The sequence below is a fragment of the Micromys minutus genome (assembly GCF_963924665.1).
Source record: "Micromys minutus genome assembly, chromosome: X".
NCBI lineage: Eukaryota > Metazoa > Chordata > Mammalia > Rodentia > Muridae > Micromys > Micromys minutus.
Window position 1 is genome coordinate 31,588,071 of NC_137970.1, and position 15,248 is coordinate 31,603,318.

The following is a 15,248-nucleotide window of genomic DNA, read 5'->3' on the forward strand; positions in this document are numbered from 1 at the left end:
AGATTTATCAAATATTGTTTAATATAGATGTTAGTACCCTCAAGCTGTACAACCCATGGAATATTTACTTGGTTCAATGATCCTTTGTCTACCCAGCCCCCACTCTCATTCCTCCTTACCCCTCTGGCTTAGTTGTGCTACTCCTCCAGCCTGTGTAGTGTTTTCTTTTGATGCTTCAACCCTACACAAATTTTTCACTACAAATGATGTCACTGAAATGACACCTCTTTTTTAAAAATGTAAAAGGGGAAGTTGTGGGGCAATGGGCTGTGAAAGATATCCTGGTTCCTGGTTAAGATGAGGTTTGAAACCCTAAGGGAAGGTTGGCATTTCCCTAAACTCCCAGGAAACCAGGCCCCTGTCATATGGCTACAGAACCCCCACAGTTCCCTGTAGAGAGGTTTGTGACCATCAGTCACATAAGAGCAATGCCTCTTCACAGGTAAAGGCAACAGTCATGTAAACTCAAGACAAATCTCCATTATAATAAGTTACCTAAAGCCCAGGAGGCTTAGCCAATTAACTTTCCTCCCCAAACACTCCTCCCTGCAAACAGTATTTAATCTTAGGCCCACCCTGAGAATTGGGTTGTTGTTTTACTCATCCAACTTCCACCATGACAATAAACATCTTAACACTCCCCCCAAAAGATATGATCATCTCATTAAATGCCAAGAAAGCCCTTGACAAAATCAAACAACGTTTATGTGAGAAGTCTTGGAGAGTACAAGGATACATAAATAAGAACATTAAGACCAGTGTGACAAGAGCTTCAAGTCTCTGAAGAAGAAAACTAAGGAATACATCAGAAAATGGAAAGATCTCCCAAGCTCATGGATTGCTGGGATTAACAGTGGAAAAAAAAAAAAAAAGAAAGTATTGTCAATACTGGATGTCCTAAAGTAGTCTTGATGATTCTTGGCCTTTGTCACATATACTTAAGGAAAACAAACTGATCATCTAACATTACCATTGTTACTACTTGGGTAAAAAAAAGTAGAAATTCCATATTTTTCCCACTCTTATTTTTTACTTGTAATGTGAAGAAATTTTCTTAGCACAATTCCTAAAAACATAGTTTAACATAGTTGTTTAATATTTAATGTAATGTTCTTTTTTATTTTTTCAGGATTGCACTGTCTATGAAACTGAAAATAAAATTCTTCATGTGGTAAGTAGATTTGGCTATAATTTTTATCCCCATTACACAATATTTACTTAGCAATTAAAAGGCTATGACTTAGAACAAATAATCCATAATAAAAGAGACTATTCACCTACCTTGGTTAATTGTATTTTTACATTTTAGGAAACCTATAAAAGAATCAAAACACGTTACTTATGGTTATATTATACTCGGTGAAAAAGTATAATTTTCTTGTTTGTGAAGAGATTGCTTCTGCTGCTGCTCTTTGTCTTTCTCCTTCTCCTTTCTTTTTTATGGAAATCTCCTTCCTAATGAATACTCACCTGTTCAAATTCCTTCCTTACTATTGCACATGGGACTTCTGCAGTTATTGTGTACTACTTAGTTACAATCCATGTGTCATGCCATTTCTCTTCTTTGTTTATGGCTCTGGGATTCATTAATTATTTGAATACATACAAATGTTGTTTTGTATCTCAGCAGTTAAACATTTATAAAATATCTTGTCTAAGTATATGGGGAGGAAACATGAACTCAGAGTGGCAGCAATTCTGAGTTAATGTTCTTCCCCTCACTGGTCTCAGAAAGAGGAATTAATGTATGGGTCTCCTGTTTTGCCTAGGAAGGGAAAAGAAATATCCTTAACTCTTTAGATTTATCTATTCATAGGCTCTGGAGAATAGAAAGGAAATAATATAAACTATAGCAATTATAGTTTAAGTAGTAATCCTAAAGTTCATTCAAAATATAAGACTGTTCTGTATTTATTTATTTTTATATATGAACACATGCATGTAACACTACACACATGTGGCATTCAGAGGAAAATTGTGAAGAGTGGCCTCTCACCTACAATGTGAGTTCCAAAGATTAAACTCAGAACTTTAAGTTTTGCAGCAAATGTTTTTCCCCACTGAGGCACCTCACCAACTCCAGATCTAATAAACTTTTTGACCACATATGTGAAGCCACTGATATTGTGAGTGGAAAATACATGATCTCATATGATGGAGCTCATTCAAAATTTAGCCTCACTACACCACTATGTCTACATTGCTAAGGAAAAGATTACTCTTCCAGACCTCACAAGAGAAGGGAACAAGGAAAGGGGATGGATAACACTTGAAATATAAATACATAAAATATCCAATAAAAATGCAAAATGTTGTGAAAACCCTTTTTCATGTATCTAAAGTAAGAATTCCTGCAAAGGGAAAAAATGAGGTTTGCATTGGCCATCTTCATAAGGCCTATATCTATTACTTACTGTGACTTGTTTATTTATTTGTTTTCTTGTTTATTGCTTATTCCATCTGCGATAAAAAGATATTGCTAAAAACACCCCAATAGATAGATACATACATACATAGATAGATAGATAGATAGATAGATAGATAGATAGATAGACAGACAGATAATCTATATGTGTCATAGTGTAAAAAGAAAAAGATGAGTTGATCTATATGCAAAAGTAAGCTATTGAAGAGATTGGACAAGAAATGTAAGTATGAAGCTTCCTAATGAAAAGTGTGGTATTGGAAGATTACTATGCATGTCCTAAAGAAACAAAAGAATGAACTATTGAAGTACAGTGCTAAACTGATGAACAAAACCCCACATAAATTAAAAAGTAAAATTTCCATTGCATTGTAATTAACACCTTCCATTGAATATGCTGATCATGATGAAAGAAGAACAGATCTAACTCAGTCAATTGAAACTTAAAGGGAACTGTGAGTATTTTTTAAGCTAGTTGCAGATGTGTAAGACAATACTCAGCCTGAAATTTTTAAAGATGTGTTATCATAAAATTAAAGCTTCTACTGATGGAAAATGAAAATATGCAATGAAGTAGATATCAAAGAAGGTTATGCCATTGAGACTATAGTTGTTCACTGGCTGATGGTAAAATAATCAAAAGTTCTGAATCTAGATGATCATAATAATAGTTACAAGGAAGATGGAATTTTTAGAATGGCAGGGAAAGTGCCTATTGATGACACTGTGAAAAATAGATAATGGGCTTATTGGAAGAATAGAGAAATGCTCATTTATAACATAATATGAAATCATAATAGTTTATATGATCAAGGAGAGATTTCTCAGACAAAATAAGTTTTAATCGGTAGATGACTCTAGAAGAAACATTTTAAAATATATCTAACATAGTACTCCCTTATCCCTAGGAGACCTACTTCTTGATTTCTTGAGTGCTTTTAACAGTCTCAACCTATGGGTTGCAACCCCTTTGGAGAGCATATGACCCCACATAGAGGTTGCATAAAATTATGATTTTACACTTATGGTTCTTGTAAGTTGCTAAAATGTTGACACCATTTTTTTCTGATAGTTCAGGGTACATAAACAGTTGGGTTTTTTGTTTGTTTGTTTTTTTTACAGAAAAGTATTTCAAGTAATATATAAATTTTCTGTATAAGGTATATATAAAATATCCATAATCCTACAGGGATTCTTCTCTGAAGCAGTTTTAGTAAGACATATCCAACCCATATCTCATTTAATCATGCATTTACAGTAGATGACCCTATGGGCTACACATATTAAAACATTTGAGTGCTGAATTTGAACATATATCACGGACACTTTTTTTTTTTTTAAGATTTAATAGTTCAGAGCAATTCTAGTTCCCTGAGCCTTCTCCATTGTGTTCTTCTGTTTCCTGGGAACCTCAAGGCCACTGATGAGTTTTATTTATGCATGTTCTTTCAGTAGTTATTAAGGAAAATGAGGAGACACTTCATGTGTTACATTTGTTTTAAAATTTCCATTAAATGTCACTTTAATTGGCATTGAATTTTCTGCAGCAACAACTATTCCTCCTGAAATTAAACTTGACTGAAACTTTGACCCACTGCTGTAGGCCCTTCATTATATTTACTTCAATGTTTTGATTGAGGTCACTGTGTGTGTCCTGATATTTTTGTGTGTGCAGGTTTTCAGAAATAATTTCTTATTTTTATCAAAATACTTGCATTTAATTTCCCCTATGTGTGGGCTGCTAGAAACATAAGATCAAAAGACTTAATATGTGCACCTATTTTATATTTTAGCCTTATTTTAGGGTCTCATTCATAGTCATCGTTTCTCTTTGCTTTTCTTTTGCTTAATGTAAATATTGTATATATTTTTACATCTGTTGATGTAATTTGATTAAGCACAAAAATAGATCCAGTAGAGTACATGCATACATATTTTAAAACAATATTCCAATGTTTATAAAGTAATTAAATACAAAGTAACAATTGATAGAGGGCCATGAAAATATGAAACTTTATTTTGGAAAATAAATAAGATGCTATCCTATGACAGGATAGCAGAAATAAATTAATTTTTAAATTTTTATTAATTTTTTTCATATATTTTGATCATGCTTTTCACTCCCCCAATTCCCCTAGATCCTTCCCATCTTCTCAAACAGAAATAAATTTAAATGATAAAGGAATATTGTAAGATTTCTATTCTATGAAATTTCCTAAGTATAATTTCAGTTAGTTTTCTTTAAGGAAATAAGATGTTTCAGACTCTAAAGTAATGCTTGGAATTTTACTAAAACTAAAATAAATAGTAACCATTTATATTTTAGAATAATTGTTTCTTATGTAAATATTTACTAATCAATGTGCATTATTAGTAAATTGAACCTATATTAATAGTAGATTCCTCTCATTTCTCTATTCATATGCCAAATTCAGAGTTACTTGCTATTTCCAAATCAGTAAAGTCTGTTTACTCAGCAAACTGTATACCCTAGGCAGTTGGAAATTTAACATCCTGTCTGGTGATGGAGACACTGATAGCATTAATCTGTCAGTTCAGCTCAGAAAGTGATTCTATGCCATGTTATTATTCTACTACTTCTCACTCTAGGTTCCCAATCATGGACATCCCAGCTTCCACTAAGTACATTTTGAATAACAGAACACTTGAAATTTTTGTTATGCTTTAGTAAGAAGAAACCATAGGTCTCTGAATGACAATTTAGATTTTATAGTATTTTAGATCACATAAAATATTCTTATATGATTATAATCAAGATTTGCATACAGAGAGTTAGACATGGTGACTTATGCCTATATTTCTTAGCACTTGGAAAACAGAAGCAAGCAGAAGTCTCTGAATTCATGTCTAACCTTGTCTGAATAGTTAATTTCCAGACAAACCAGGAGTGAGACTTACTCTGTAAAAGAAGAAAAGGAAGGAAGGAAGAGAGAGAGGGAGAGAAAGAAAAGACTTGTGAAGTAATAAAACCAAATTTCAAATGGCACATAGAGTATTATAAATGTTTGAATATATTTATCTTGAAGAATATTGAAGATGTTTGTAATAGATTAGATCTTCATTTTGTCTGGAAGGGATGGTAGTCATTTGTGAAGAGGAAGGAAATGATCACGTATGGAAAGCTACTATAGCTTAGTTATTCCATAAAGAAAAACAAGTATCATTGCACCCTTAAACATCTGGGAAAACTTAGCTAAGGAAAGTTGGGAGATATGTCTTTTCTTAAATTAGTTCAATATACAGTGATTAGATTTTATAAAAGAAAGGAAAGGGAAATATAATACACTACACTAATAAATTAATACTGCCTCATGTAGTAGGCTTGCTAAGTATATTTAATGTCCACAGTAAGAGGTAAAAGAACACTGCCTATTTGAAAAAATGATATAGTATAAAGAAGGTATGTATACTGTAAACTAAGACCAAGTGAACTAAGAAAATTGTTATATTAAAAACAACAAAAGAAATAGAATTAAGACCATACTAAAAATCAATAAAATAAACATTGGATATTAAAGAAAGTTTCATAAAACTGGACTTTAATAATACAGTTTTATATATTTATATATTCAGAAAATAGAAAATATGAGAGAAAATAAAGGCTTTAGAGGATAGGTTTTGGTTAACTCATCTACAAGTCTTTCTGGGAAATAAAGCAATAATAAAGGGTATTAGAATAATTTTAGAAAAGAAATTTGTATACCCAATTTAGAAAATTTATTGAAATGATAATTATTCCAAGAGATTATAATAGTAATATATTATCAGTATAATGGCAAGAAGTAACCCTGCATTCATCCATCAAATGGGACTAGAGAAAAATAACTTAAGTGTACAATCAAGCAATTGAGAAATTAACAAAGGAGACTCATGTGCTCCAAGTCCATCTGGGCTACACACTGATGCTCTGTCTCAACAATGAGAGAGGATACAGAAAGAGAGGAGATGAGGGAGGCAGGGAAGGAGAGAGAGAATAAGAATGAAAAAAAAAGAATGGACATGAATAAATATTTCCAAAATATATTGGATCAAAAAACTGCAAATATTTCTAAGAAAAGCAGTGGTCAAAGCTCATGCACAGAAACAAATAACCCTTCCCACCGCACACACATTTTTTTAGATTAAGAAGTTACTAAAGTACTTCCTTGGTAAATGTGTTAAAGTAGGATTCTAAAATAAGTGAAACAGAAAATAAGTTCTAGAATAGAAAAGTAAAGAATGATCAAAATGACATGATAAAGAAGCATAGATGAGATGGTTAAGAACAAGAGAGGACATAGAAGTGCCAATTGTTTTTAAATGAAAGTTTTAGCACACTATCAAAGGATAATGTACATATCCTAGGGTTTATGTATATTTTAAACTTACAATCAACACATCCTATTTTAAATCATGACAGCTACTAGCACATGCCAGAGGCAGTTATCCTCAGATAACAGGGATTTTTAGAAAGCAATAATAAGATATATTTCTGTCTATTTACACACATACTTTAAAAAATACTCAGGTGCTGATAGTAGCCTTCATGAAAATAGGACGGATATAGTTTATTGCTATACATGTATAGTGCCAAATTTTTAGGAAAATAACTTTGGCATACTTTTCAAGTCTTAGAAACAATAATTCTAACATTTATATAATATTTTGCAATTTGTTTCTGCCATTACTTTGAGCGCTGTATACAATCTAACACATTTTAGTTTTCTGGAAGAAATATTATTATCATCTCTTTTTTATAGATGAATAAATTTAAACATTGAATGGTTATGTTAAGTTTCACAAAATGACAGAAATTATTTATGATCAGTTAAGAACTCCTAAGATTCAGGAAAAAATCATAGAAGAGTGGTCGGAAAGATTTTTAAAACCAGTGGACCAGAATGCTTGCTGCTAATGTCTTCTAGACATGATGAGAAAATGTACTTATGAAATCTCAACAGTATGGTAACATACCATACCTACCTAATGGCAGCACCAGTGGATAGAGTAAATTTCACTACCCACAGAAAAGCCAGAGACAGTTGCTGCTAAGAGAAGAAAAATAAAAATCAACTTTCTTCATGGACAAACTCCTTGATATGTTATTCAATCTCAAGTGATCGTCCACAAACACAAACACATATACATAGATGCAATAAAAAGTTCCTAGTAGGTGAACTGAACTCACACAAGGAATTGATTAAATAGGTGAGAAGGAGAGATGGAAATGATGAAAATACAGTACTCATGTATGAAATTCTCACATAAAAGAAAAACTCCTGTAGTCTGACTTCAGAGTTTATATTCTTATACTTTTCTGATAATACGATCTAGAATAAATTGTGGAATAAAATTACATTTTCTACAGGAAATGTTCAAAGAAGTATAATGCATAATAATAAAAAATAAGAAAGATAGTAGTACTGCAGTTAGCCATGGTGAATCTATAGGACATAATATTTACTGTTCATGATTACTGTCTGAAAATGGTCAAGGATATATAATTTATGAATAAACTGTACTAAATGTCTCAAAATAGTCATTGGGCAGTGTTAAAAGAAAGATTCTAAATTATAATGCTAAGTAAAGCATAAGCACAGAGAAAATGTTAATTTTACCATTAAAATTTGAAAGTGACAGCTCCTTAGACCATCACCATTTATTGAAGATACTTTCTGTTTTTCCATTGTATATTTTTGGCTTCTTTGTCAAAGATCAAGTATGTGTAAGTGTGTGGGTTCATTTTGGGCCTTCATTTCTATTCCATTGGTCTACCTGTCTGTCTCTGTACCAGTACCATATAGTTTTTATCACTATTGCTATTAGTAGAGTTTGAAGTAAGGGATAGTGATTCCCCACTTGTTTTTTTTTTTTTTTAATTTTTGATATTTTATGTATTTATATTTCAAATGTTATCCCCTTTTCTGGTTCCCCCATCCCATTCTCCCTCCCCCTGCTTCTATGAGGATGCTCCCCCTCCCACCCACCCACTCCCACCTCAACACCCTGGTATTCCCCTACACTGTGGAAATGAGCCTTCACAGGACCAAGGGCTTCTCCTATTGATGCCAGACAAATCCATCCACTGCTACATATGCAGCTGGAGCCATGAGTTCCTCTTTGGTTGGTGGTTTAGTCCCTGGAAGCTCTGGGGGTTCTGGCTGGTTGATATTGTTGTTCTTCCTATGGGTTGCAAACCCCTTCAGCTCCTTCAGTCCTTCCCTAACTCCTCCATTGGGGTACTCCTGTTCAGTCTGATGGTTAGCTGCAAGCATTCTCCTTTGTATCAATATGGCTCTGGCAGAGCCTCTCAGGAGACATCCATATCAGGTTCGTGCCAGTAAGCACTTCTTGCCAGCCATTCTTTTATTGTTAAGAATTGTTTTCAATATTCTGGGTTTTTTGCCTTTCCAGATGAATTTGAGAATTGCTCTTTTTGTTGTCCTATTGACCTAGCTAGCACTCGAGTACTGTATTGAATAGATATGGGGAGAGTCTTGTCCCTTATTTTAATGGAATTTCTTCAAGTATATATCCATTTAATTTGATATTGGCTGTTTGGTTTGCAGTAAATTGCTTTTGTTATGTTTAGGTATGGGCCTTGCATTCCCGATATCTCGAATACTTTCACTATTTTGTTAAATGGTTTTTCTTTAAAAAATAAACTTGTAAAATTACTTTTATTTTTAAATTTGAATGGATATAAAGTTCAATATAAAATATTGTATTTGAGTGTTTAACAGCACGTATTTTGTGTACAATGAAGATATTAGTCCTTGACGTCCATTGTGAAGTGCCAGGGTGTAATACTGAGTGGCATTCCCCATACCATGAGAGAATGGCATCCAGAGACCTGACCATGGGGATCTTTTTCCTGTCCCAAACTGTTCAGGAATGCTGGGGAACTCTGCCTTGCTTTGTTGCTTTATCATTGCTGACTTCTCTGGGATCAAGACAAGACCTATAGACCTAATTGTCAAGCAGCTGACCTGGGCTAACATTCTGGTTCTTATCTGCAAAGGAAGCCCTCATACAATGACTGCTTTTGGTCATAAACTAATTCTAAATGAGAATGCATAAAAACTTGTCTTTAACTTGCATAGCGTTTCCTGGGGATTTTCCAAATGTTTTTTTCTGCATCTAAGGAGATGATCGTGTAATTTTATTCTTTGATTTTGTTTATATAGTAGATTATGTTAATGGATTTTTGTATATTGAACAAACCTTTCATCCCTGGAATGAAGCCTACTTGATCATGGTGAATGATGATTTTGATGTGTTGGATTCAATTTGTGAGAATTTTATTATTTTTGTATCAATATTCATAAGTGAAATTGGTCTGAAGTTCTCTTTTTTTGGTTGAGTCCGTGTGTGGTTTGGATATCAGAGTAATTGTGGCTTCATAGAATGAACTGGGTAGTGTTTCTTCTGTTTCTATTTTGTGGAATAGTTTGAGGAATATTGATTGGTATTAGGTCTTCTTTGAAGGTCTGGTAGAATTCTGCACTAAATCTGTCTGGCCCAGGGCTTTTGTTGGTTGGGAGGTTTTTTAATGACTTCTATTTCCTTATATGATACGGGCCTGTTTAGATAACCAACATGCTCTTGATTTAACTTTGGTATGTGGTATCTTTCTAGAAAACTATCCATTTCATCTAAATTTTCCAGTTTTGTTGAGTATGAGCTTTTTTTAGTAGGATCTGATTATTTTTTTGAGAATTTCCTCAGTTTCTTTTTTGTGTCTCCCTTTTAGTCTTTGATTTTCTTAATGTAGATGCTGACTTTGGGCCCTTTAGTTTGGCTACAGGTTTATCTATCTTGGGTCTCTCAAAGTACCAGCGTTTGTTTTTGTTGATTCTTTGTACTGGTCTCTTTGTTTCTATTTGGTAGATTTCCACCATGAGTTTGATTATTCCCTGTCATTTATTCCTTTTGGGTGTATTTTCTTCTTTTTGTTCTGGAGTTTTCAGGTGTGCTGTTAAGTTGCTAGTGTAGGAAAGGATCTCTTCAGTTTCTTTACCAGGGCACTCAGTGCTATGAATTTTCCTCTTAGCACTGCTTTCAGTGTATCCCATAAGTTTGTTTATGATGTGTCAACATTTCATTAAATTCCAGGAAGTCTTTAATTTTTTTCTTTAATTCTTCCCTGACCAAATTATCACTAAGTAGAGAGTTGTTTGTTTCCACGTGTATATGGGCTTTCTGTTCAGTCTTGGGCCACCATGATCTGATGTTGAAAAATGAAAATGGACCCATATTTTTCACCTTGGAAAAAGTTCAAGTCCAAGTGGATCAAGAACCTCAACATAAAACCAGATACACTCAATGTATCAGAAGAGAAAGTGGGAAAGAGACTTGAACTCATTGGCACAGGGGGAAATTTCTTAAACAGAATTCCAATGGCTCATGCTCTAAATCAAGAATTGATCAATTAGACCTCATGAAACTGGAAACCTCTGTAAGGCAAAGGACATAGTCAATAAGACAAACCAGTAATCCACAGATTGGGAAAAAAAAAAAAAACTCTTCACTAACCCCACATCTGATAGAGGGATAAAATCCAAAGTATATAGAGATCTCAAGAACCTAACCACCAAAAAAAAAAAAAAAACAAACAACACAGTCAAAAAATGGGGTGTAGAAATAAATGGACAGTCCACAATAGAGGAATCTCAGATGGCTGAGAAACACCTAGAGATGTTCAAAGTCCTTAGTGTTCAGAGAAATGCAAATCAAAACAACTCTGAGATTCCACCTCACACCAGTCAGAATGGCTAAGATCAAAACCTCAGGTGACAGCAGATGCTGGCAAGGATGTAGAGACAGAGGAACACTCCTCCATTGCTGGTAGGATTGCAAACTGGTACAGCCACTCTGGAAATTAATCTGGAGGCTCCTCAGAAAATTTGAACTAGATCTACCCAGCAATACCATTCTTGGAAATATACCCAAAAGGTGCCCCACCATGCCAGAGGGGCACGTGTTCCACTATGTTAATAGCAGCCTTATTTATAATAGCCAGAAGCTAGAAACAACCCAGAATCCCAAAACAGAAGAATGGATACAGAAAATGTGGTTCATTTACACAATGGAAGAATAATGTTAAGAAAGAACATCCTGAATAATGCAGGCAGATGGTTGGAACTAGAAAATATCATCCTGAATGAGGTAACTCAGACCTCAAGGGACATGCATGGTATATACTCACCAATAGATAGATGTTATCCAAATAAAAAAGTACAGAATACCCAAGGTATAGTCCACAGAACTCAAAAAGTTCAACAAGCTGAAAAGCCTATGTAAGAACACCTCGGTCCCACTTGAGAGGATGAAGAAAGCAATAAAAATTGGGGAGGGATGGAGGGAAAAACCTGGGTGGGAGAGGAGGAAAGGAAAGTAAAAAGGGGAACATGATCAGATATTAGGAATGGGGAAAGGAGTAAAGCCCTGAGGGCCAGCAGAAAGGATGGAAACAGGCAATTTCAGGAGGGAGGAGGTTGGGGGAACCCTCTAGATTGTACCAGAGACCTGGGAGGTGAAAGATTCAGAGGATTGAGGACTCAAAGGGAAGGACCTTACATGAAATGCCCTATAGTGGGAGAGGGAACTTGTAGAGCCCACCTCCAACAGAAAGGGCTTCAAGTGAGGGATGGGGTTTTCATCCCACTGTCAAAACTCTGACCCATAATTGTTTCTGTCAAGGGGAGGCCCCAAGGCCTGACAGTATTACTGAGGCTTTGGTGTGCTTACAAACAGGGGGCTATCGTGACTGCCCTCCAAAAGACCCAACAAGCAGCTGAAAGAGTCAGATGCAGATATTTTCACCCAACCAATCAACAGAAGCTGCTGACCCCTGTGGGTGAACTAGGAAAAAGCTGAAGGAAGCTGAGGAAGAGTGTGACCCTGTAGGACTAGCAGTCTCAATTAACCTGGACCCCTGAGATCTCTCAGACACTGGATCACCAACTAGATATCATACACCAGCTGATATGAGGCCCCCAACACATACATATACAGCAGAGGACTCTGGGGTCTGGGTTCAGTCAGAGAAGATGTACCTAACCCTCAAGAGACCGGAGGCCCCAGGGAGTTGAGGTCTGGTGTGGTATGGGTTGGAGTGAGGACATCCTCCTGGAGACAGAGGTTGGGGAGGAGGTATGGGATGTGGAACAGGAGGAGGGTGGACTGGGAAGGGAATAAAATCCGGAGTGTAAAAAAAAAAAAAAGGATTAAATATATAGAAGAAAGAAATTTAAAGTGAATATTCTGGTATAAATGTATTTGCTTTGAATGGTAGCTGACTTTTTAACTTCAAGTACATTCTCTATTTAAAATTATGATGTGCATATAATGAAAATAAAATTGTTTATTTTATTTTATTTTGATATATCCATACTTTTGACAGATTTTACACTAAATATCATATTCATTCAGGTAAAATAGTCAAAACTGGCTTGAATAAGGCATGGGTCAATTTTAACATTTGGCTGTTTTCATTTTCAAAATCAGAGTAGTCTATGAAAAAGTATAGTGGAAGGAGAATTTGCATATAGTTCTGAACAGGGATGTGCATTAATGTAAAATATGACAATGAAAGAAAAGAGACTGAACAACCCGGTATCTGCTCAGAAGGTGGGTTACCATTAGGTTCGGTTGAACAAAACAGAGTGAAATCATGAAGACATTGAAGATAGTTACTGCACACTCTACTGGAGATACCATTTACTAAATTTAATTATTGTTAGATTTCCTCTAATAAATAAGTCAGAAATTTCCCTCAATTAGGGCTTATCCTTGTGTATTACATAGTCATTGGCATGTTGGGGACTGACTGGTTTTTGTTAACATCCTTGTTTTATATATGGTAAAAGGGCTAAAGAGAATCTGGAACTTTCTTTAGTTGTGTGCTTTTTTTTTTTTTTTTTGCCTCCCATCTTTCACTACAGTCTTCCTATTTGGAAAACGTACTGCAGGCCCTTGGGCTGTAGCAGACTGTCTGTGCTTGTTGCAACCCTGCTGTTCTCATTTGTAAGCCTGAAAGTCTTGACAACTTTGATAAACTCTTAAAAGATCCCAGGCCATTTTAGTTGATTAAATCAAATAGAATATATTTTACCTTAACCAACATTGTGGTCTTTATAAAAAATGGGAAGAATAATTCATCTTTCCTTTTTATTTTAGTGTTAAAGAGATTTCTTAGTTATGAAGTGCTTTACTATTCAAAAATATGTTCCTCTGTTTCTTTCTCCTCTACTTTGTTCATGCCCTTCTCCCCTCTTCCCCTCCAGTTCCCTCTCATTCTAGCTGCTTTTTTCTCCTCTTTCCTTCCATTCTGTCTCCTCTTTCCCAACCTGTTTTTCTTCACATACTTGACTTTGTACTCAACCTAAAGATATATGCTAAGAGTATTATTGAGCTAGAAATTGTTTTCTTGGATGTTATTTATATTGGATTTTGACACTTTAGTAGTTACCAATAGCAGAAACTATGTCAACTATAAATTAATCTCTAAGATGGAGAGATGTCTGAACAATAAAAAGCACTCGCTACTCTTGCAGAGGATCTGGGTTCAGTTCCCAGCACCTACATTGTAGTTTGCCTCCCACCTACATTGTAAATCATCTGTAACCCAAATTCGGGTGATTCACCACCCTCTTCTGGGCTTTTAATGCATAAGGCACCAGACACACATGTATGTCATGCACACAGCACACACACACACACACACACACACAACACACACACATGCATTAATATACATAAAATAAAAATAAACAACTCTTTAAAAAATAACTTCCCTAAAATTGTTTTCCATGACAAAAAAAGAAATATAAATATAATATGATGGAAATAGAAAATATTTGCCTTTACTAGGAAAGGGGGAGAAACCTGTATTCTTTGAAAATAATACTAGACTCGGAACATCCCCACCAGGAAAGGCAGAGACCCAGACAACACAGGACTGGGGAGAGCCCAGTGAGAAGGGATTCTGACTGTTCAGGGGACAGAGAGATGTCAGCAAAGCACACTGAAAGTGTGTGCCTGCCCACCCGGCTTGATCCAGGGACCCGGGAATCTGTTGGCATCTGGCCCTTTGTTCCCAGCAAACAGCTTCCGGGGTGCACAACATGCACTTGGAACATCCACCACCAGGAACAGCAGAGATCCAGGGACACAGGCCAGGTACAAGGGAAAGGCGAGAACCAATCACTGACAACAAGATGGCAAGAGGAAAGTGAAATGATGTACCCAAGTGAAACAAAGACAACCTGACAACACTAGAACCTAGCGCTCCCATGGCAACAAACAGCAGAATCCCAAACACTCCAGAAAAAGAAGACTCAGACACAAAATCCTACCTCAAGACGATGATAGAGATCCTTAAACAAGAACGGGAGGAAAAGCATAAAGACTTAGAAGCTTTTAAAGAAGAAACAAGCAAAATACTCAAAAAACTAGAAGAAAACAGAACCGAAGAGATGAACTAATGGAAAAAAGAATTTAAAACGGAAATAGACATAATAAAGATAACACTAAAAGAGACAACCCTAGAGGTAAAAAATCCTAAAAAAGAAATCAGGAGTCACAGATGCAAGCATCTCCAACAGACTACAAGAGATGGAAGAGAGAATCTCGGGGGCCGAAGACAACATTCAAAACGTAGACAAAACAGTCAGAGAAGATGCAAAAACCAAAAAGCTCCTAACCCAAAATGTCCAGGAGATCCAGGACACAATGAGAAGACCAAACCTAAGGATAATAGGAATAGAAGAGGGAGAAGAGTATCAACTAAGAGGCACAGTAAATATCTTCAACAAAATCC

General features: G+C 35.3%; 1 protein-coding gene across 4 annotated transcripts in view; it reads left to right on the plus strand.

Moving 5' to 3' along the window:
- Positions 1-15,248, plus strand: part of CNKSR2 (connector enhancer of kinase suppressor of Ras 2) — a gene marked incomplete at its 5' end in the record, with an annotated part of 252,528 nt that overhangs the window by 88,948 nt on the left and 148,332 nt on the right. For all 4 annotated transcript variants that reach the window (XM_080910443.1, XM_080910444.1, XM_080910445.1 and 1 more), the window contains one exon: positions 1,130-1,171. In XM_080910443.1, coding sequence (XP_080766569.1) covers positions 1,130-1,171 — 42 coding nt within the window. The remainder of the gene's footprint in view (positions 1-1,129; positions 1,172-15,248) is intronic.